This window comes from Rhinoraja longicauda, chromosome 30 (genome assembly GCF_053455715.1).
Source record: "Rhinoraja longicauda isolate Sanriku21f chromosome 30, sRhiLon1.1, whole genome shotgun sequence".
In the NCBI taxonomy this organism is placed as follows: Eukaryota; Metazoa; Chordata; class Chondrichthyes; order Rajiformes; family Arhynchobatidae; genus Rhinoraja; species Rhinoraja longicauda.
The window spans coordinates 29,555,696-29,580,571 of record NC_135982.1 but is presented as its reverse complement, the minus strand read 5'-3'; the positions used below and the strand labels follow the sequence as shown (position 1 = coordinate 29,580,571).

At 44.2% G+C, this 24,876-nt stretch overlaps 1 protein-coding gene across 1 annotated transcript in view; it reads right to left on the bottom strand.

Annotated features, from left to right (window-relative positions):
* The window catches only part of rcc2 (regulator of chromosome condensation 2), a 41,168-nt gene that overhangs the window by 14,816 nt on the left and 1,476 nt on the right, over positions 1 to 24,876 (bottom strand). Inside the window, exons 2-6 of the mRNA XM_078425000.1 lie at positions 11,498 to 11,591; positions 9,659 to 9,802; positions 7,654 to 7,785; positions 4,556 to 4,644; positions 2,371 to 2,485 (exon numbers count right to left, since the gene is read on the bottom strand). Of these exons, the coding sequence (XP_078281126.1) occupies positions 2,371 to 2,485; positions 4,556 to 4,644; positions 7,654 to 7,785; positions 9,659 to 9,802; positions 11,498 to 11,591 (574 nt within the window). The remainder of the gene's footprint in view (positions 1 to 2,370; positions 2,486 to 4,555; positions 4,645 to 7,653; positions 7,786 to 9,658; positions 9,803 to 11,497; positions 11,592 to 24,876) is intronic.

Genomic DNA, 24,876 nt, shown 5'->3' with positions numbered 1-24,876 from the left:
GGCCATTGTAAGCTGTTGGTTGGGTGAAAATGAGAAGCTAGTGCGAATTGGGTGGGGGAGGGATGGGGAGAGAGGTAATGCGGGGCTACCTGAAGTGAGAGAAATCAATATTCATACCACTGGGCTGTAAGCTGCCCAAGCGAAATACGAGATGCTGATCCTCCAATTTGTGTTTAGCCTCTCTGACAATGGAGGAGACCGAGGACAGAAAGGTCAGTGTGGGAATGGGAAGGAGAATTAAAGTGTCCAGCAACCGGGAGATCAGGCTGGTTTACGCGGGCTGAGCGAAGGTGTTCCGCGAAACGATCGCCCAGTCTGCGATTGGTCTCATCTTGAACAACGGATACAGTAGATGAGGTTGGAGGAGATGCAAGTGAACCCTTGCCCAACCTGAAAGGACTGTCAGGGCCCCTGGAAAGAGTTGAGGGAGGAGGTATAGCGAATGAGGGGGAGGAGGTGTTGCATCTTCTGCGGTTGCAGGGGAAGGTACCTGGGGAGGGGGATTTGGGTGGGAAGGGATGAGTTAACCAGGGAGTTGCAGAGGGAGCGGTCTCTGCGTTTGGTCGGTAAAGATTGTAAATTGTCCCTGGTGTGAAGGATAGTGCAGACTCGATGGGCCAAAGGGCCTGCATCCATGCTGTATCTCTAAATTGAACTAAAAGATTTAAAATCTCCAGTTATTTATTATACTGCTCTTTTATACAACCCCCTTCCCCTTATTTATTGACTTGGACTAATTTGGTTTATTAAAATTTTTATACACCCCCATTCACACAGCCTTTTATCACATTTATTTAATCTTCCCTCAAATGAGCTGATCTTCTGCCCTGGATCATCTCTCTCAACTATTTAATTCATCTGTTATAAACTGCGCTACTCCTTCACCTTTTCCTCGCGCACTTCAAGGACGTACAAGTTTGGACTGGGTTGGTAGATTTGCAGAAAGGACAGAGGCAACATATTGGCATGGATAAAGGATAAGCCACTAGCCGCAGGAAGGGAGTACAAGAGTCATCTTCAGGGTAGGAATCGGAGTTTGTTGGTGCCTCGGGAATCAGTGGTGGGACCACAAATGGTCGCAAAAGATATATTAACATCGATGGGAGAAAACAGCATTTGGTAGCTCAAACTGCAGATGACGCAAAAAAAGACGCAACGGCAAGCTGGGAGGACAATCACATTTTACAGAGGTGTCTTGATAGGTGGAGAGAGTGGGGGAATGGAATATAATGTGGTAAATCATCAAGTTGTTCATTGTGGAAGGCAGATCAGTGTTATGTCAATGGAGAAACACTGCAGAAAGTGTCAGCACAAAGGGATTAGAAACACAGAAAATAGGTGCAGGAGTAAGCCATTCGACCCTTCGAGTCAGCACTGCCATTCAATACGATCACGAGTCATGACTGATCATCCACAATCAATACGCCATTCCTGCTCTCTCACCATATCCCTCGATTAGGGAGATTTCAATACGTGTCATTCGAACTTCTCAAAGCCACCACTTTATCACGCTCCAAATAGAAATCCATCTGCCACATATTTGTCCAAATTTGATAGATTTCTGCAATAATACCATTTTTCCTCACAATAAACCAAACTGCTATCTTTTGTAACATTCATGGCCTCTCGATTAAAAATAATAGGCAAGCAGGAAAATGGCAGAGGATGAAACTTCACATTTGTGAATGTGGGCAGGTTGCCCCGTGGTGAAAGTGCACGCAACTTGTTCACTTTCGTTGACAAGGCGTGCTCCCAAGTCAGAAAGTGCAGAAAAATCCACAGGAATTGGTAATGCCCGGAGATCAGACAGCATCCTTGGTCAAAGAAATACAGCTAGCATTTAAAGTAAAAAACCGTACTGGTTTGGATGAAAGATCATTGATCTTAAACTCAATTCTGCTGTCCCTAAATACTTCCTTGACCACTAAGAATTTCAAGAACACCATGTTTAGTTCAGGTTGCCAGAATTCCATATTCGTTTTATGGAGTGGAACACGTTGCCTCAGTCAACAAGAATTCAATACAATGCATCATGCTATGTATGATACGTCCATTTTTATGGGACATTTTAGCAATGAGGCATTGACAAAAAAACACGCATTTACAATTACCTTCATTCTATCAGGGAATTTATTGCCTGAAGTGCTTCACAATCAATGAAATCACTTTAAGATTTGCGAAACGTGTTGGGTATTGCAACAGTGAATTGCACACAGCAAGATGCAATGAACAATCTGCAAAGATTTTGTTTTAAAGTTGTGTGCAGTGGCTTATTATGCTCCTTCCAATTGAACGTGTGGCAAAATGGAAGCTTTGGGAGAGAAATTAAGTATTAAAGCATACATTTTTTTCACAACTGTGCAAACGTACCGAGCTGTCCAAACTCTGGGTGGCCAAAGGAATACAAGTTTCCTTTGCAGTCAACGATCATACTGAACTCTGCACCGCAGGCGATTTTCACAATTGGTTGGCCATTGTACATGATCTGAAGGAAGAAAAATGACAAGCGTAATCAAGCTAATTGATCAGCCCACTGGATGGTGAGACAGCCTCCAGTGGTAACATTACAGCACATTTTGAAAATGCATATTTATTTTATTGTCCACAGCCACAATGTCTTTCTGTGGATTAGTTTCCTTGCTGAGCATGCATCTTTTTATTTGCTGACAAGTACCAATTGTGGTGACATATTTTCAATCACCCCCTTGTCATCACAACTGACCCTGTTCTGCAATTCTCAGATCGCCCCTTGCACTCTGAATAAGCAAAACTTAAATATTGTGGGAAAACATAGTTGGGAATTGCAAATTCCACTGGAATGACAATAGACAATAGGTGCAGGAGGCGGCCATTCGAGCCAGCACCGCCATTCAATGTGATCATGGCTGATCATTCACAATCAGTACCCCGTTCCTGCCTTCTCCCCATACCACCTGACTCCGCTATCATTAAGAGCTCTATCTAGCTCTCTCTTGAAAGCATCCAGAGAATTGTCCTCCACTGCCTTCTGAGGCAGAGAATTGTACAGATTTACAACTCCCTGACTGAAAAGGTTTTTCCTCGTCTCCGTTCTAAATGGTCTACCTCTTATTCTTAAACTGTGGCCCCTGACTTGTCCATGTCAGCAGCAACATGGACAAGTCAGAAAAAAACCGATTGTGTAATGCGGGGGTTTAGAAAATACTCCAAATGCAAAGTCAATATTACACTGCTTTAACTCAAGTTCAGTTTATTGTCACGTGTACCGAGGTACAGTAAAAAGCTTTGGATGCGTGCTATCCAGTCAGCGGAAAGACAGGGAAAAGAATGCTTTGGCAATACGTTATTCCGAATGCAGAAATCTACATCTAGCTCTGTGCTTCATTTTAGCAGCACGTTAACATCGGTGGATATCACCAAAGGCAGAAACTAGTTATCGCTATTGGCTTTACCGTTTGCTAAAGTCATATGACTATTTCCCCACAATGCTTTAGCAGAATTTACTTTGGATACTTGGTTTCAACAAAATACACATTTTAAACAACTACATAAAATGTACAAACAGAGGGGGGGGGGGGGGGACAGTTTCGATGGTGCTTCAAAGTAACCAAAATATCTCAATTCTGATTACTATCTGATGTCTTCCACCATCTTCCAGTCACCCCATTCTTTTCCACTCCTTTGTACACTAATCTCCTATCAGTCCTCTGTTGCCTTACATTTCACTCCTCTCGTCCACCATCTGACAAACTTTTGTCTCCCTTTCACCTTTAGCCTTTAACTCCAATCTGTCAATAAAAGCCCCTTCACCCATATCCACCTATCACTTGCCAGGCTTCGACCCACCGCAACCTCTCTCTTCCAGCTTTCTTTCTCCCCTCCCCTCCCCAATCACAATCAATCTGAAGGGCCCTGACCCAAGACACTGCCTGCCCATTCCCTCCCGGGATGATGCTGCCGGACTCGCTGAGCTCCTCCAACACTGTGCTATCCCCCAATAACTACACTGCCTCTTCACACTCGACCAGGATGTCATGTCTCCTTGCAACACCCACTCTCCATCATACATAAATAGCGTAACATTCAATAAAAGCATGTAAAGACAGGTTTATACGCACAGTGTACCACAAGGCCAATAAAAGCCTGTGAAATGTGATTCATTGTACCAAGCCATTACGAGAGATTTAGAACATTTAGGGCGGCACGGTAGCGCAACGGTAGAGTTGCTGCTTTACAGCGAATGCAGCGCCGGAGACTCAGGTTCAATCCTGACTACGGGTGCTGCACTGTAAGGAGTTTGTACGTTCTCCCCGTGACCTGCGTGGGTTTTCTCCGAGATCTTCGGTTTCCTCCCACACTCCAAAGACGTATAGGTATGTAGGTTAATTGGCTGGGTAAATGTGAAAATTGTCCCTAGTGGGTGTAGGATAGTGTTAATGTACGGGGATCACTGGGCGGCACGGACTTGGAGGGCCGAAAAGGCCTGTTTCCGGCTGTATATATATATGATATGATAACATTGAATGCGCTAGCTGGATGGGACGTATTCACCAAAAGCCTGCTCCAGATTCTTTACCTGTGCAGGGCAGGGCTCTGCTTCAGTCTGGTTTCCGAGGCCAAGTTGTCCCATTTTGTTCTCGCCAAATGCAAAAACTGTTCCATTTTCTAAGCACACAAAAAAATTAAGATAATTAGTAACTCATTTGTTCATAACAAAACTATCACTGCCTTCAAACCAAAAACAAATCAGCCTGGAGTGAATGGGAGTAAAAGAGCTTCTTTTCACAACACTTACTTAGAATTTCGGTATTAGAACTGGAAGAAACAAGGATCTGCAAATGCCGGTTTACACAAAAGGTGACAAAGTGCTGGAGTAACTCAGTGGATCAGGCAGCATCTGTGGAGAAACTGGTGTGCTTGCTCTCTAATTGTGAAGCTGCCAGTTTCCAACAACCAAGCCACTTCATTGCAAAGCTACATGGCTTCACATGTTCATAAGTGATACAAGCTGAATTAGGCCATTCAGCCCATTAAGTCTATGTCGCCATTCAATGAGAGAGTCATAGTGATAGTGTGGAAACAGCCCCTTCAGCCCAAATTGCCCACACCGGCCAACATGTCCCAGCTACACTAGTCCCACCTGCCAGCATTTGGTCCATATCCCTCCAAACCTGTCCTATCCATGTACCTGTTTAACTGCTTCTTAAATGTTGGGATAGTCCCAGCCTCAATTACCTCCTCTGGCAGCTTGTTCCATACATCCATCACCCTTTGTGTGGAAAGGTTACCCCTCAGATTCCTATTAAATCTTTTCCCCTTCACTTTAAACCTATGTCCTCTGGTTCTTGATTCACCTACTCTGGGCAAGAGCAAAATACTGTGCATCTACTGTGTAATCATGGCTGATCTATCTCTCCCTCCTAACCCCATTCTCCTGCCTTCTCCCCATAACCCCAGACCCCTGTGTTAATCAAGAATCTATCCATCTCCGCCTTAAAAATATCCACTGATGGCCTCCACAGCCTTCTGTGGCAAAGAATTCCACAGATTCACCACCCTGACTAAAGAAATTTATCCTCATCTCCTTCCTAAAAGAACGACGTTTAATTCTGAGGCTGTGCCCTCTGGTCCTAGACTCTCCCACTAGTGGAAACATCCTCTCCACATCAACTCTGTCCAAGCCTTTGACTCTGTATATTTCAATTAGGTCCCCCCTCATACTTCTAAACTCCAGCGAGTACAGGCCCATCATACTCATTAGACAATAAACAATAGGTGCAGGAGGCGGCCATTCGAGCCAGAACCGCCATTCAATGTGATCATGGCTGATCATTCTCAATCAGTACCCTGTTCCTGCCTTCTCCCCATACCCCCTGACTCCACTATCCTGAAGAGCTCTATCTAGCTCTCTCTTGAATGCATTCAGAGAATTGGCCTCCACTGCCTTCTGAGGCAGAGAATTCCACAGATTCACAACTCTCTGACAAGAACCCTCATTCTTGGGATCATTCTTGTAAACCTCCTCTGGACCCTCTCCAGCACATCCTTCCTCAGATATGGTGCCCAAAATTGCTCTCAATATTCCAAATGCGGCCTGACCAGCACCTTATAGAGCCTCATGGGCTGGAAGTTTAATCTGTACTGCTCCATAACAGATCGGAGTCTGAAGAAGGGTCCCAGCCCGAAACATTACCGATGTTCTCCAGAGAAATTGCCGAGTTATTCCAGCATTGTCTTTTTTTTTGTATATCAGCATCTGCAGTTCCTTGTGTCAACAGATCTACAATTTGGAAGCTCAAAGTACAGCCAAGTGAACACAAAAAAACGCCCTTGTATCACAGGTCACAAACTAAGACTTTTGCATGTTCTATATCAAATAACCAAACCATTTTTGTTGGAAATGTTATTGTTGCACTGCGGCAGCCCGATGAATGCCAACCAGTTCATATACAGGTGCTCCCCGGCTTACAATGCTTCGACTTGCAATATTTCGACTTTGCGATGGTGCAAACGGCAGCAATCTGTAGCGAATCGCAGCTTGCTTCCAGCCATGTGTTCAGGTGTATTAAATGCATTATGACGTATGATATTGTTGGTTTACGATGGTTTCTCGGAACGTAACCCCATCATAAGTTGAGGAGCACCTGTATACAGGGACTTAAAGCAGAATCTGCAACTATCTGCCATTGGACCCCCACATCAAATGCCCAGCTTCACTTCCTCTGCAATGAAATGGACATCATTGATTATTCACGGTATCCTTTCAACTATAAGCTCCCCTCTTAAAACCCACAAGACTTGAAATCAATCAAAACCAGGATTAGACAGCAGTTCGCCATGCAGAAGATGAAAAGTCTGAAAGGTTCAGCAAGGAATCAAACACATCGAATGCACTCAATTATATTTAGGATGACATAAACAGAATTTCCTCCCACAAACTCAGTCTTATTAGGTCTTCAAATTGGAAAAGTGTCAGGGAGGCAGGGCTGGGATGTGGCGCTTAGCCACATCTATCTGTCTCGCATCCTCCCCACGGCATTTTGTGAGGGGACTATCATTGGACAGCTCACTAAATGTAACAGATCGTAGAAGAGGGAAAATTGTCCAAGGATAGCACTACAAAATCATCTGGCCTGCCTTCCCTTCCAAAGAACAGTTAGCACAAATATTACTGCACTGATCAATGTGAGGAGGGGCAGGTATTAACTAAAACATGGACACAAAAAGCTGGAGTAACTCAGCAGGTCAGATAGCACCTCTGGAGAAAAGGAACTGCTGACATTTTGGGTTGAGACCCTTCTCCAGTCTGAAGAAAGGTCTCGATTTGAAAATGTCACCTGTTCCTTTGTTCCAGAGACGCTGTCTGACCCGCTGAGTTACTCCAGCTTTGTGTTTATCTTCAGTTTAAGCCAACACCTGCAGTTCCTTCCTCCACAGGTGTTAACTTTCCAGGTAACAATTTGTCCTAGTTACATATATTCTTTGTATGCTATATTACGTACAGAAATAGACTTATTTACAGCTTACTGTAAATTGACAAAATATTAAGCACTATCCATTAAAATTCATAATGCCATTTTAAGGTAGAATATGCCACTCATACTAGTCCAGTCAGAGTGTAGATAGAGTAAAGTTACAAAGCCATCAAGGTTTCCCATGCAATCTCAGGGTTACCTGTTAAACAGAGACTGTGGTTACGCCCGCAAGCTCCTGCGACAATTGTCTGATCTTTGAGAGCATCAATAAGTTTGGGGACTTCTCCGCGCTTTGCGTCTCCTTGTCCCAGCTGTCCTTTTTCACCACGGCCTGAACAGCGAGATAAGCAAACAGGGGGGGTGGAAAGAGAGGATGGGGTGTTAAAAACGCCACAGCCATAAGAGTCATTGGCAACGCTCGTACATGCCTTTCCTGTTTTCATGCCTCAAATTGATTTGTCTTCACATTGTCATCTACCATCAAAAGATTACTGTTTGTGTTCAAGTTGATCCATTAAATAAATACAGCTGACAAGGCTGTACTAAAACCTGGAACTTAATTCGGAATATGATTGGTACTTTTATCTAGCAGGTATGGCAGATTTTGAAAGAAAGGAACTTTGCAGAGGATACAGAAGATATCTACGAGAATATTTCCAGGAATGAAGGAGTACCGATCACGGATACACCGGAGAGGAAGCAGGTGTTCTCCTGAGAGTGGAGACGGTTAGCAAGCAATTTGATACAAGCATAACAACCCCAACAAATGTTTACAAAAAAACAGAACAGATTAAGAGCAGTCTCTTGAGCCCACAACGCCAAATTAAACTAATCACCCTAGCCTGCCGATGATCTGTATCCCTCAATTCACATATCCATCTAACAGCATCTTAAATGCCCTCATTTTACAAACTTCTATCAGGTGTCAACCTCTGATACTTCAGAGAAAACAATCCACGTTTGCCCAATCTCTCCTTATACCTAATACCCACTACCTCGCCTACACCCTTCCCATAGCCTAAACAACCTGCCAATAATGTGGCCACCAGAACTGCAGACACTGAAACACAAAACATTCCCAAGATCAATATCCAGGGAATCAAAATGTAATGCATTTTGCAAGAATGCTTTTGGTAAACACAAGTGGGTAGGCTGGGGATTAAAAAGCAGTACTCAAATTGTATGAAATTAGATTACAGATAGATACAAAAGCCAGTCAGAGAAAGGCACAGCGAAGAAATAAAGTGAAATAATGATTTATTTCACCACCACAACCCCCGTGTCAGGGGATATGGAGAGAAGGCAGAAGGTTAGGGTTAGGAGGGAGATAGATCAGCCATGATTGAATGGCGGAGTAGACTTGATGGGCCAAATAGCCTAATTCTGTTCCTGTCACTTAAGAACCACCATCTTGTGCCAAATAGCTTCCAGCTCCTGTTCCAGGCCTCCCAGGTCAGACCCAACTCGGATCTCAAGAACCTACACTCCATCCACCGCCTCTCACCACCGTTCTCCTTCCGTGCCCTGCTTTCCACACTGGCCACAATGCACTGGCACCAGCGGGCCCTCACTGATGCCCCCACTGGCACCAGCTGGCCCTCAGATGCCCTCACTGGCACCAGCTGGCCTTCAGATGTCCTCACTGGCCCTCAGATGCCCTCACTGGCACCAGAGGGCCCTCGCTCTGACTCTCTTACAGCCCCAGGCTTTGCTCACCCAGACCTCAACGCAATGGACCCCAACTTTACTATATTCTCAGCCGGATCCAAAGCAACTGCTTGCTTCTAAACCCCCAGGCTCTCTGCACTGCAACACTATCTACATCATTGGTGATCCTCGGACTATGTTTGATCGGACTTTCTACTGGTTTTATCGTGCACTAAACGTTATTCCCTTGATCATGTATCAGTACACTGTGAATGACTTAATCATGCGTGGACTTTCCGCTGACTGGATGGCACGCAACAAAAGCGTCTCACTGTACCTGGGTGCACGTGACAAACTAAACTACTGAAAATTACTCAAAGGTTGTTTTAAACATCTGGAACCCGAGAGCCAAATATCCAAATCTATGTACAAAACGGGTAGCAAAGTTTGTTACCCAGTCACTAATTGGCTTTTCCCCAATTCAACAAATTAAAAAAATGAAAGGCAGTCACAGTGCGCAAAGCTGTCAAACCCACACTCAGCTCCCAGCCACTTACCCCAGCTCCAGATCTTGCCTTCTGTGGTAATGATGAGGTTGTGGGCAGCACACGAGCCCGATGACACTGTCCGCACACGCACCCCCAACAGGCAGCCGTAACGATTTGGCCCCCACAGGTTCTGACCCAGGTTGCGGTACGCCGCTGAAACAATCCAGAGATTGATAAAGATTGGCACGTTATTGCAGAAAGCATGATAATAAAACGTTACATAACTGCCTGGCTGGCATTTCATCACTTCCTTATCACAAGCACAGCACTGCTGGCATCGTTTACAGCAAGTAACAGGCTGAAGGGGCAAACTAAGTAACAGACAAACAGGGCAGTCCTGTTTGTGGAATTTGGGGAGAAGATAAAATCGGGAAGAAGGGTCTCAATCTGAAACATCACCCATTCCTTCTCTCCAGAAATGCTGCCTGTCCCACTGAGTTTCTCCAGCATTTTGTGCCTAAGTCCATGTCACGTCCACCACAATAACCCTTGCAATAATTTACCTAAACTTAACATGTTAAGATACAGCCTTTATGACTACCAACTATTTGTAATTAAAGTCAACTTGGTGGCTCATTGTAACACAAACTGCAAATGCGGGTTGAAACCAAATGCTGGAGTAACCAGCAGGTCAACCAGGCAGTGCCTCGAGATGACATCTATCTTGGTGGCTCATTAGTTACAGACAACGATTAATATAACATGCCGTTTCAGAAGGGCCCAAGTTTGATTTATTTATATAAACAAGGAACTGTCGATGCTGGTTTACAGAAGAAGATACAGATGTCCTAGAGCAACTCAACAGATCAAGCTGCATCTGAGGAGAATATGGACCGGCAACGTTTAGGGTTGGGACCTTTCTTCAGACCGATGACATTTCAGGTCTGCACCCTTCAGTCTAAAAAAGGGCCCCTGACCCAAATCGTCACCTATCCATGTTCTCCAGAGATGCTGCCTGACCCGCTGGGTTACTCCAGCACTCTGTGTCTTATTTCTTTATGATGGGACCTGCTTTGCCCATATGCAATGTGTTGGATGGGGAAGTAGTAGATGAGAGCAGAGTGGAGAGATTGGGATGCACCCTTATGTTGGGGATGAGAGCTGTTGTGCAGGATTTTAACTTTGATTGGAAGGCAGCAATTCAGCTGGAGGTGTTGTAACAGGGCATCTGGTCCACCCCACACATCCACACCGAGGATGAAACACTTTCAAGGGGAAAAAGAATTTAAAAAAAGGAAATTTAGCAAGCAAAGTACACAACTGGAAGTCCATAGTTTAGAGATACAGCACGGAAACATTGTCCTCAGCCCACCAACCATCAATCATCCGTTCACACTAGTTCTACGTTATCCCATTTTCTCATCCACTCCCGACACACTGGGGGCATTTTACAGAGACCAATTAACCTGTTTGGGATGCAGGAGAAAACCAGAGCACCCGGAGGAACCGTATGCAATTACAGGGAAAACTCCACACAAACAGCACCCAAGGTCAGGACCGAACCCTTGTGAGGCATCAACTCACCAGCTGTGCCATTGAGTTGCCCCTGGAAGGGAACCTTTTAAAAGCCTGGATGATTGAGATGATTTAAAAAAGAATCACTTAAAAAAAAAAAAAAAAGCCATTGATACGATGCACTGATGCAAATGTTTGTTTGATGCAGACTACAGAAGTATAGCAAAGCAATTGCACACAAGCATGTGCACTGGCATGGTTGAACAGTGGTTGCATTATAGACCAAGTATGTTTTGTCACGCAAGGTTGCAATTTTATGCAGCAAAGCAGTTTGAGCAATTCTAGATCAGCAAGGCTGGGGTACAGTTGCATCCCGAGAAGATGCAGTCCTACCTTGTTGCTTCGGAACTTCCTTACGACCAATCAAGTCCCAGTTTGTGGCTCCACAGATAAGCAGCTGACCTCTGTACTTGGATCCTTCTAGTTTCTGCAAAAGCATTAACAAAAGAAAGTTAGTTTACGAGATTGCAAAAGATAAGCCACAGAGATAAATTCCAGGAACACAGAAGCAAGACACCACACTTCATATCCCTCAACTTTTAGTGATCAGATAATGGATTTTGACAAATAAAAATTGTATATAGAGGACTCTACAATCTCCCAATAAGTCCCAAACTACGTAGACTTGGATGCATTGTCACTATTGCTGTTATACATACACTGAACTTGTTTTTGTTGTATATTATGGTGCTTGAAGAGATTACTATATTTACACATCTGCTGTGCTGCTGCAAGTAAGAATTTCATTGTTCCGTTTTGGAACATATATGACATTAAAACACTCTTGACTAGATGCATCATCTCTGTCAAGAACAGTTCTGCATTTCTTCCAGCGCCCAAAAATGCATAGCAGTGCAGAATTTCATTTATACAGGACTAATACAGCCTGAAGGCTTTTCATTGGAGAGGTACCAAAATCTGACATTTAGGAAGTAATATGGCAAATAACCAAAAGATTAGTTAAGGTGTACTTCTAAAATGGAGAAGAAACATTCTGGGAGGCAATCCCAAAGGATTAGACACTGTCAAATAAAAAGTTGCAGCCACTACTGTACAGTAACTCATACAAGGAAGCCTGAGGGAGCAGACTTGGAGGAACGTAGAAAAAGGGGGACAGCTGGAGAAATAAGTAGAAGAGAGAGGAGACTGGGAAACCAGGGGAAGAATTTTAAACAAAGGTGGTGCTTACCCAGAAGCCAATATAGGTCAGTGAACACAGTGAATCTGGGCAAAGGCTGTGTGTGTTAGGATGTAGGCAGAATTTGACTGGAATTTAGAAGGATGAGAGTGGATCTTGTATATAGAAACATAAAATTATTATAATATACAATCAATCTGAAGAAGGGTCTTGACCCGAAACGTCACCCATTCCTTCGTGCCAGAGATGTTGCCTGTCCCACTGAGTTACTCCAGCATTTTGTGCCTATCTTAAAATTATTAAGGGATTGGACAAGCTAGATGAGGGAAACAGGTTCCCGATGTTGGGGGAAGTCCAGAACCAGGGGGTACAGTTTAAGAATAAGGGGTAGGCCATTTAGAACGGAGATGAGGAAAAACTTTTTCACCCAATGTTGTGAATTTGTGGAATTCTCTGCTTCATTAGGCAGTGGAGGGTGATTCACGGGATGCATTCAAGTTAGATAGATCTCTTAAGGCTAGTGGAATAAAGGGATATCAGAAGGCAGGAGCGGGGTACTGATCAGCCATGATCACATTGAATGGCAGTGCTGGCTCAAAAGGCTGAATGGCCTACTCCTGCACCTATATTCTATGTTTCTAAGACAACCAGATTTATGCGTAGACCATGGAAGGTCAGTCAGAATCTGTCAAGACTAGAGGGTAGATTAGGGTTCCAGCAGAAAAGCTGAGGCAGCCAAAAGGTGATATGATAAACCAGACAGTACAGGGTAGAAACTGTCCCTCAGCCCACAATGTCTGTGTCGGGCACGATGTCAGGAGGTGAAAGGAAGCATTTATTGGGATGCCACAGCATGTGGTCCAAAGCTCATCCCAAAGCTCATCACATGCCACTTCAAAGCTGCGACCAGTCAGATTTTGCCTAAAGTTTGAGTTTATTGTCATGTGTGCTGAGATACAGCAAAAAGCTTTTGTTGCATGCTAACTAGTCAGTGGAAAGATATCACATGTTTACAATCGGGCCATCCACAGTGCACAGCTACATAATAAAGGGGATATGTTTAGTGCAAGATAACACCAGTAAAGTCCGATCAAAGTTAGTCCAAGTCTCCAATGACGTAGATAGAAGTTAAAGATACAGAGATGGACGAAGTCACCGATTAGGAAATAGGGCCTATGGCGGGGACCAAGAGAAATGTCCTTAATCCTTGCGTGCTTAGTTGGAAGGAAATTCTGCTTGGAAACATAGGCAATTTAGTCAGAGGGTGGTGAATCTGTGGAATCCTTTGCCACAGAAGGCTGAAGAGGCCAAGTCAATGGATATTTTTTGAGACAGAGATAGATTTTTGATTAGTACAGGTGTTAGAGATTATGGGGAGAAGGCAGGAGAATGGGGTTAGGAGAGATAGATCAGCCATGATTGAATGGGGAGTAGACTTGATGGGCCGAATTGCCTAGTTCTACCTTCGATTAAATACCTTCGATTTGTACCAGCATCTGCAGTTATATTATAATTCTACTCCTATCACTTATGACCTTATGATTTAGAAACTTTATAGGAAGCAAGGTAATATCAGAGGAGAAAATTTGGTGCAGTAAGCAAATGTGGTGAGAAAGGTTTAGAATCTGGAGCAGAAGCCCTCAGATATAATGCCACAGAAACAGATGTGTGGAGAAAAATAGAAGGAAATGAAAATGATTCTCCAGACAGTTGAATGTCAATATAGAGCCTTTGGCAGAGGATTGAATGGATAACTGGCCAGTCTAAGAACAGGAGGAGAGGGGAGGAGGGGTAATCAGGTTATGCTTGCAAGAGCTGTTCCAGTACTGCAGGTATGGAAAGCCAACGGAGGGAATACACCAGGAAAAACAGACACAGATTGGATACAGCAATACTTTAGTTTAATACTTTACTTTAATGCACCGAGGTACAGTAAAAAGCTTTTGTTGCGTGCTAACTAGTCAGCGGAAAGATAATCCCTGGGATGGCGGGACTTTCATATGAGGAAAGACTGGATAGACTGGGCTTGTACTCGCTGGAATTTAGAAGACTGAGGGGGGATCTTATAGAAACATATAAAATTCTTAAGGGGTTGGAGAGGCTAGATGCGGGAAAATTGTTCCCGATGTTGGGGGAGTCCAGAACCAGGGGTCACAGCTTAAGGATAAGGGGGAAGTCTTTTAGGACCGAGATGAGAAAACATTTCTTCACACAGAGTGGTGAGTCTGTGGAATTCTCTGCCACAGAAGGTAGTTGAGGCCAGTTCATTGGCTATATTTAAGAGGGAGTTAGATGTGGCCCTTTTTGCTAAACGGATCAGGGGGTATGGAGAGAAGGCAGGTACAGGCTACTGAGCTGGATGATCAGCCATGATCATATTGAATGGCCGAATGGCCTACTCCTGCACCTATTTTCTATGTTTCTATGTTTCTAATACATGATTACAATCGAGCCATTTACAGTGCATAGATACTTGATAAGGAATAACATTTAGTGCAAGATAAAGCCAGTAAAGTCCGATCAAAGATAGTCCGAGGGTCACCAATAAGGTAGATAGTAGTTCAGGACTGCTCTCTGGTTAAGGTAGGGTGGTTCAGTTGCCTGATAACAGCTGGGAGTTGCCCGATAACAGACTTAGAAATCCAATTGGATATGGTCTATGAGGGACAGAAGGCCAAAGGGTTTGAGGGACAATACCGTTAGAGATTTGAAGGAGGGGAAAAATAATACCCAAAGTGAGAGAACACATCAGCTAATGTGGGATTCGGGAAGGGAAGACTGGTGTGGCTGGGAGGGGGCAGCAATTCAAAGGCATAAAGTGAAAGTAGGATTCAAGATTTTGAGTGGGAAATAAAAGATGAAAAGATTCAGATTCAAGGCAAAGAACGAGAGGAAAATCTCCTGAGGACGTTTGCTGACACGGTGGGGAAGTGATTGAAGCAACAGTAGCAACCCATTAACTGGTATTAACATTAATTGAAGGTATTTATTTCACAAAATGCTGGAGTAACTCAGCAGGTCAGGCAGCATCTCAGGAGAGAAGGAATGGGTGTGAATGATCAGTGCCAAGCTCCTCTCTCTTCCTTACAGAGGTGCAGTGGAAGCAGGGAGAGGGGTTTTAACACTTAGATTTCTATTCCTGGAAGGCACAGATAAAACCCAGTTTATTTTAATGCTATCCCCCTTCCAACTTCCATTATTCTGGCAGACAGTTTGGCAGACATACAAAAGTGGATCTGCATAAAATATCCTTCAATTAAATCACTGGGGAAACGTCGACTTCAGTGGCTGTCACACACTTACCAAGCCATCGACTCCATCCCAGTCCCAAATGATCTCCAGAATTAAACTGGGCTCTAAACAGGCTGAATAAGGGTCTCGACCTGAAACATCACCTATTCCTTTTTTCCAGAGATGCTGTCTCACTCGCTAGAGTTACTCCAAGTTTTTGTGTCTATTCTAGACAGTGGAAGTCCGTGCCATCTCCAAGCCCACAAACCTACTGCTCCATTTTACACCACCAAACTCTGATCCCGTCTCAACTCACTGCTGCCAAAAATCTTGTCAGATTTCTAGACTCGACTATTTTAATTATTGTACCCTGGTTTTACATTCTTCAAATCCCCGTTGCCCATTGCCTAACTTATACCAAGTTCTGTTCTGCATCAACCTTTTGCTTTCTCATGTACAATGGCTCCAAATTAACCAAAGAAAAATGTAATTCTCTTTTTGGTTTTCAGATCTCTCCATGGTCCTATCACCACCATCATAATCTCCCCTCGTCTCCATCTCAGAGACACAGGGCCATCGAAGTCCGAGCTCACTCATACCCGAATATAGTCCCACCAACACTGCTCCAACCTTCATCAGTCAAAGCCCTAAAATCTGGGATCACCTCAAAAACTACTTGTTCATCATCCTTCCATGAGGTAATTGCAACCGATCCCTCTGGCAACTTGTTTTTGGTGGTTTATCCTGACATTTCCTTATGCAGCCTGTTGACAATTTTCCTTTGATAATGCAATCATCACATTGAAGGTGCAACTTAAATGAAAGCATGGCTGTGAAACATGGCCTGATAAATGTTTTGCACTACACAGCCAGATTTGGTCAAATACACTGCATGCTACGATATTTCAAAACTACGTCTGTGATGCACACAAGCAGAGAGGCCAATTAAAATAGGGGAATAGCTAGAAGTGGAGGCAAAACATTTTAATTGGGTGGTGGGACAAAAGTTGTATTTGAGCACATGGTGAGGAGATCAACAACTGCAAAATTGCCTAAAGGCTAGAAATTTGTGTACTGAATACAAGCGTTGTTATTCCCCACCCCTAAGGCAGACAGAGTAGGGATGTATGGGAAAAGGCAATGTATAAGTGAAGATTGATACAAGGAAGAAACCGATGAAGTTATGCACAATTGGATATAGAATTGCAAAGAAGTCGAGGAAAAGACAGACCATTAAACAGGCCAGTGTTTACATCTGGGAATCTTCTCCCTCCCTGCTCTGCTGCACATAGCACAGGAAACAATTGCGTCCTGGAAATCTGAGACAAGACCTGTGAAAAGGTCTGTCCTGTAATGGTGACATCTGCTTTCTCAGCAGGATGCTAAGTGATTGACTGAAGGCGGCTTTCCACCATTTGTTTGTGTTTCACGCCTGTGTAATGTGTGGGGTCGGAAATTCAAATCCCACAATTATGCTACTGACACACAAGACAATTCAAAATTAGCAAAGCACCCGTACCATTGCAGCAAGGTTGATATATGGGCCAAGCTCAAGAGATTAAAACATTAAGATCAAATTGAATTTAATATTTATTAATAAATGAAAACTGGTACAAGAGCCTTGCCAAGCTTCCTATCTACAGTTCCTTGTTTCTACGTCAGGTGAAAACGTCACCTATACCAGGATTTCGGTTTAGAGATATAGCGCAAAAACAGGCCCTTCAGTCCACCGAGTCCGCACTGACCAGCCATTCCCGCACATTAACACTACCCTGTAGAATCAGGCCATTCGGCCCATCAAGAATTTCTGCCATTTAATTATGGCTGATCTATCTCTCCCTCCTAACCCCATTCTCCTGCCTTCTCCCCATAACCTCGGACACTCGTACTAATCAAGAATCTATCTATTTCTGCCTAAAATATATCTAATGACTTTGCCTCCACAGGTGCGTGTGGCAAAGAATTCCACATATATGGTCTGACTTTGAACTCGAAATTCAAATTCCTCTATGGGATTAAGGAATAAAAAATAAGTTAAATCAATGGAAAATTGGAATCGGTAACTAAACAAGATTGCAGTAAAAAAAATGATGGTTTCTGCTATCTTTAACCACGACAGCAAATCCACAACAATGTAGCTACTGTTCATCTGCTTCCGAAATGGCTCAGTTTGAGAATAATAATTTGGAAAGGGCAATTAATTTCAGTTTTACACTTATAGTTAAGATAGCAGATGAATGAAAATGAAGAAAATAACTTAGTGACAGCATACAAGCTGATCTTTCAAGAGTGTAAGCAAAGGGGATATTGGAGAGAGACAGCAGTGCAACATTACTGGTCATTTTGTTGTCCAAAACGCCAAATTCTGCAGGTAGCATGAGAGTGACTGCGCTTGGCTTCAAGGCAGTATTTGACCTAGTGTGGCATCAAGGCAAAAATCAATGTCAATGGGCAATTCTCCAGAGACTAGAATCATGTACCACACAAAGCAACATGGCTGCGATGCTGAAGGGTCTGACCCAAAACATCACCCATTCCGTCTCTCCAGAGATGCTGCCTGCCTCGCTGAGTTACTCCAGCATTTGTGTCTATCTTCGGGTGAGATGCTGGAGGTCAAGCCTCAGAACATCATTACAGGCATACCGCAGGGCAATATACTGGATATAAACAGGGTGCTTGAAATGAATTGGCAATAAGGAAGGCAAATGCAATGTTAGCATTCATTACGAGAGGACTGGAATATAAAAGCAGGGATATAATGCTGAGGTAGACACAAAATGCTGGAGCAACTCCGCAGGCCAGGCAGCATCTCTGGAGAGAAGGAATGGGTGACATTTCGGGTCGAGACCCTTCTTCAGACACATTTTGTGACTACAATAGACAATAGGTGCAGGAGTAGGCCATTCAGCCCTTCGAGCCAGCACCGCCATTCAATGCGATCATGGCTGATCACTCTCAATCAGTACCCCGTTCCTGCCTTCTCCCCATACCCCCTCACTCCGCTATCCTTAAGAGCTCTATCCAGCTCTCTCTTGAAAGCATCCAACGAACTGGCCTCCACTGCCTTCTGAGGCAGAGAATTCCACACCTTCACCACTCTGACTGAAAAAGTTCTTCCTCATCTCCGTTCTAAATGGCCTACCCCTTATTCTTAAACTGTGGCCCCTTGTTCTGGACTCCCCCAACATTGGGAACATGTTATCTGCCTCTAATGTGTCCAATCCCCTAATTATTTTATATGTTTCAATAAGAATTAAATCAGCATCTGCAGTTCTTTTAAATATAAAATGCTGAGGCTTTAGATGTAACTGGACAGACCACATTTGGAATATTGTGCAGACAGACACAAAAAGCTGGAGTAACTCAGCATGCCAGGCAGCATCTCAGGAGAAAAGGAATAGGTGATGTTTAGCGTCAGACTGAGAGTCAAGAGAAATAGCATTAAGAAGGGTCTCCACCCAAAACGTCACCCATTCCTTCTCTCCAGAGATGCTGCCTGCCTGTCCCGCTGAGTTACTCCAGCATTTTGTGATCTACCTTCGATTTAAACCAGTATCTTCAGTTCTTTCCTACACAAGATACATCTTTCATTCATTTGTTCTTTATCTCTGCAGAAAAAGTTCCCCACATATAGCAAAACTCTAATAATCTGCTATCTAACCATCCAAAATCCCAACGGTTTAGTATTTGACTCATTGGGTGTTGTTTGTCCTTTTAACTCACGAGGACTGTTACTTGCACTCTTTCTAAAAAGCAGTGGCCCATTTCCTGTGCTCACATTCAACTTGCGAGGTTGAACGGGAAATTTATAATACAGCATAATATCGGAAAAACAAATTAAAATTGTGTTGAGGCATTAGTATAAAAAGCATCCAAATGTACAGAAAAATCTTCTAAATCCAGCACCAAAGTACTGGGTTTGGCAGATTAGTTTGAGTGTAGATGTGTGTTATCTGATACAAAGTGCATTTTGGCATAAATGTGGATTCCATTCCATGTTGATGCATGATGGGCAAAATGCTCTGAACCGCCAGAGTTCCTCAAACGACTGAACATTGAGTGCAGAAAACAAAGTCATTTCTGCCAATAAAACTACTAATCATGTATTGTCTTTCTGCTGACTCGTTAGCACGCAACAAAAAGCTTTTCACTGTACCTCAGTACACGTGACCATAAACTGAACTGAACTTCAAAAACACGAGAGAAACTTTCAGGGTTATCAGTCTGACGAAGGGTCCCGGCTCAAAACATTGCCTGCACGATCTGGACCCGCTGTGTTCCTCCAGCAATTTGCGTTTTGATCAAGATTCCAGCAACTGTAGTTTTTTGTCACTCCATTCTTTCAGGTTACATCTGGGATTAGCAATACTCCCAAAATACAATCTTACTACATCCTATAAAGGACATCCGAGAAAAGAACAATCCCTACACAACGGGCTTTCTGCAGAGCAACACTGCACCACAATGCCACCTCGATGACCAATATTGGTCTGCATCAGTGGATCCCAAACTGAGACTTAGAAATATTAACAAGTTTGCAGAAAAGGTGTAAATGACAAGACACTCTAAAATACATGAATGACACAGCAGTAGATATGTTGTCTCATAGCCCCAGGAACTCTTGCGTGATCCCGACTTCTGTTTGCAAATATTTCTCCATGACTGCACAAGTTTCTGCCAAGTTCTCTGGGCTCCTCTCAGATCCCAAACTATTCCGGTATGTTAATTGGCTTCTGTAAACTACCCATAATACAGATAATAGAATAGGGAATAAAATGTAGAGCACAAGAGTGGGAGGAATAATCTGCAGGATAGAAAAAGGCACGGGAGAAATTAGAAAGGTGGAACCTGATGAGTGCTAGCATGGATTTGATGGGCAGAATAGCCTAATCCTGCATCCTGATAAATAAACATCCTTGATTGTGGGGACTGCAAGCAATTCTCAGAAATCCCCAAATTCCACAAACTCCTTAAGAGCAACTTGAAGTAGGACTTGTAAAGATTGGGAATTGCTGCTTAACGACAAGTTTCAGGCCCCAAGGCAAACACTGTGTGCTCCACATTGTAGCACAATCAAGGAGTCAACCTTGGATCTACACAAATCTCACCAAGGCCACATGCAAAGACTCCACATTGCTACAAGTCAAGTGTTCACTCCCACCCTGTCGAAACCAGTTTAATCACGCGGTGTATCAAAAACAAAAAAATCCAAGGAACTATTTTAATGATTCAACAATTGCTGCAATTTGAGATGCAATGCAAAGATCAGGCTCAGATACGGAAGGCTTCTAACAGGAAACAAGTAAAAACATTAATTGTGGAAGAAATTTAATGATAGGCACCTCTAAATAAAATACTAATTTATTATTTCATGGCAGCACTACCAGCATTTTAAATAGAATGATATTGAAGATCAATGTTGAAAAGACCTATTCATTTTGTTCACTTCAGCTGGGCCTTGTTATGTCGGGCCATATTTTTAATTATATAAATACAAGCTTAAAATCAGGATGATATACCCCACCTCACAATACAAAACACAAAACCATGTGCACATTTGTTAATTGGGTCCTCCCAGCGGCAAGAAGAACCAAGCTGAAAGTCAAATATCCCTCTGACACTCAAAGATGAACAAAGAAAGTTAGTTTTAAAGCTAATGTCTGGCTCTCAGCCAACTAAATCTTTTCACTAACATACGGCACAAGCTGCCCTTTGGTTCTGGAGTCCAGGCCCAATCAATGCCACAAGTTCCCTTCACCCACTCTTTTTCCTTGAATGTTGCAAATTATTATTTTATTCCCTTTGATTGTTTTGGCACATTGGGGATAATTTATAGTAGCTAATTTCTAGTACGTCTTTGAGATATGGGAGGAAACTGGTGAAAAACTAGTGACAAGGAGAAGATACCAACTCCGTACAGACAAGAGGTCAGGATTAAAACGTGGGTCTCCGGAGATGTTCATCGGCAACACTAACGGCTACATCGTTGTGCCACCTTGTAGTGGTCAACCAAGTTGCTAGGAAATTCAGAGCCAGAGCAACTCAGACCATGAATACTCTGCCAGTGTATTTTCAACACTGAGATGGAGACCTTTTGGAGAAGATACAGACGAGATGGTGACGTGGTGAAGTGAAATTGATATGCAACAGCACTGTAATATTTAATAGCAGGAAGGCTCAGATGAAGTCTCTTGCCCAGAGCAGTGGAATCGAGAACCAGAGGACATGGGTTTAAGGCGAGGAGGGAAAGATTTAACGGGAACCTGTTGGGTAACTTTTTTTTTTTTTAACACAAAGGGTAGTGGGTGTATAGAACGAGCTGCCGGAGGAGGCAGGTACTGTCACTACGTTTAAGAAACATTTAAACAGGTACATGGATAGGACAGGGTAGAGGGATATGGGCCAAATAAATGTAGGCAGGTGCGACTAGTGTAGATGGGACATGTTAGTCAGTGTGGCAAGTTGGGCTGAAGGGCCTGCTTCCACACTGTATAACCGTATGAGTGGAGAAGAAAGGCAAGGTTATACTGTACATACCATACCGTTACCCATTCCTTCTACTCTTCTGTACTTTTACAAATAGCAAGCTAAAAAGTACAAGGGGACCCATTTTGTTCCATGCACTGCACCTTATTAAGTGTAGAATTGTCTTTCAAAACTTTCAGCCATTGTGTGCTATGCCTGAACAGTGGCTTAGAAGTGCAGTGAGCTGCTTTTCCAGGTTTCTCAGAAAGCAGATCTGAAGTTTCAAGATTTAAATTGTTACCACTTACTAACTGTCCAGGACCAAAATATTTAGAACAATTACATCTCTCCCCCCAAACCCTGGACAAATCTGGTTGAAACGAACACCTCACACAACCGCAATTTCTGACATCTCAATAAGTAGTATGATTGCTAAAAACAAAGTGATATTCGACTACAGCACACAATGATGTGAAGCTAACTTTTACAATGAAACACTAATATCAGCTGTGCAGCAGTTCATCAACCCAAAACATTGTCTGGATCCCTCTCAGATTGCAGCCTATTTCCAGCATCTATCTAGGTTTTCTTTTTGATGTGCGTTTCTGAACTTTCCTCCCTTCATGCTTAATGCTGCAAATAGGCACCCTAACACACTGCGATTTCGCCCCAACCTACACTTAACTGAAATACAAAAAAAGACCTTGGGCTCTGGTCTACTCAATTAAAGGGCTCTAAAACTGTGGCCATTCTGTTTCTGCAACCTCCTCTTAATCCTCAGAGATGTCATCAAATGCTTGAAGATTAACAAACATACAAACTTAAATTTTACATGCAATACTTGTAGTGTGGAAACATGCCACTCTGCCCAACATGCTCCATCTACACTCGTCACACCTACTTGCCTTTGGCCCATATCCCGCTAAACCTGTTCTATCCATGTACCTGTCTAACTGTTTCATGACTTTATACACCTCCATAAGATCACCCCTCATCCTCCTATGCTCTAAAGAAAAATGTACTAGCTTTCAAAACCTCACCCCATTGCTCACGAACTCGAGTCCTGGGAACAGTCTCGTAAATCTTCTCTGTACCTTTTCCACCTTGACAACCTCTTTGCTATAATATGGTGCCCAAAACTGAACACAACGCTGTAAATGCAGCCTCATCAACGTCTTTTACAACTGCAACAGGAGCTCCCAATGTCTATACTCCATGCTCCAACCGACGAAGACCAACTTCTTAAAAGCAAGCCTTCTTAATCACCCAATCCAACTATGCTGCTTTCAAGGAACTGTGTACCTGCACTGCTAGATCCCTCTACTCTACAACACTACCTAGAGTCCTGCCCTGCTTCGACTTTGCAATATGCAACACCTCGCACTCATCTGTATTAAACTCCATCAACCATTCCTCAGTCCACCTGGACAACTGATCAAGGTCCTGCTGCAACTCTTGACAACCATCTTATAGTCATAGTGTGGAAAGAGGCCCTTCGGTCCACACCTGTCCCAGCTACACTAGTCCCACCTGCCTGCGTTTGGCCCAATACCCCTCCAAACCTGTCCTCTCCATGTACCTGTCTAGCTGTTTCTTAAACATTGAGATAGTTCCTGCCTCAACTACCTCCTCGGGAACCTTGTTCCACTATCTTCACTAGTTTCTTCATTATCTGCAAAACCACCTACTTTTGTGTCACCTGCCTTGCGATGAAAAATTCTAGTAACAGTGCTGATAAAGTCTCCAGTGGGAAAATACAACCCACCTTCTTACTTTGAACATAGAAGATGAGGCTTGTACGGTGGGGACCGCACCCCCACACGGCATGACCCTCACCCCCACACGCAGGAGCCCTCACCCCCTATACGATGGGGCCCGGCACCACTACACAGTGGAACGGCAGGGCCCGGCACCGCCACATGGTGGCCCGGCACCACTACACGGTGGCACGGCGGGGCCTGGCACCGCCACACGGTGGCACGGCGGGGCCCGGCACTACTACACGGTGGCACGTTGGGGCCCGGCACTACTACACGGTGGCACGGTGGGGCCCGGCACCACATGGTGGCCCGGCACTACTACACGGTGGCACGGCACTACTACAGTGACACTGCGAGGCCCGGCACCACTACACGGTCGCACGGCACTACTATACGGTGGCACGTTGGGGCCCGGCACCACTACACGGTGGCATGTTGGGGCCAGGCACCGCCACACGGTGGCACATTGGGGCCCGGCACTACTACACGGTGGCATGTTGGGGCCCGGCACCGCTACACGGTGACACGTTGGGGCCCGGCACTACTATACAGTGGCACGTTGGGGCCCGGCACTACTACACGGTGGCACGTTGGGGCCCGGCACTACTACACGGTGGCACGTTGGGGCCCGGCACTACTACACGGTGGCACGTTGGGGCCCGGCACTACTACACGGTGGCACGTTGGGGCCCGGCACTACTACACGGTGGCACGTTGGGGCCCGGCACTACTACACGGTGGCACGTTGGGGCCCGGGACGGACAAGAGGTCCGCGCATGCGCACCACCCGCCTCCAGCACCGGGGGGAAATGGCGGGAAATTAGAGCGGCGGAAAATAGGACAAAAAATATTTTTAAATGTTTCCCCCCCCCTTCTCTATCCCCCCTCTCCCCTACCCTTCTACCCCCCCCTCTCTCCCACTCCCTCTGCGAGAACAAAGTTAATATCCACCATCTATCACCACTTGAGGAGAAATGTAAGGGTGGGGGTGGAGAAAAAAAGGTAAAATCATAAAGAAATAAGTTGCGCCGTCGGAGTTGGGAAAAAATTAGATGTTTTAGAGAAACGTGAAAGGATTTAATGTTAAAATAAGTGAGTGACTGGCGCGAATAAGGCGG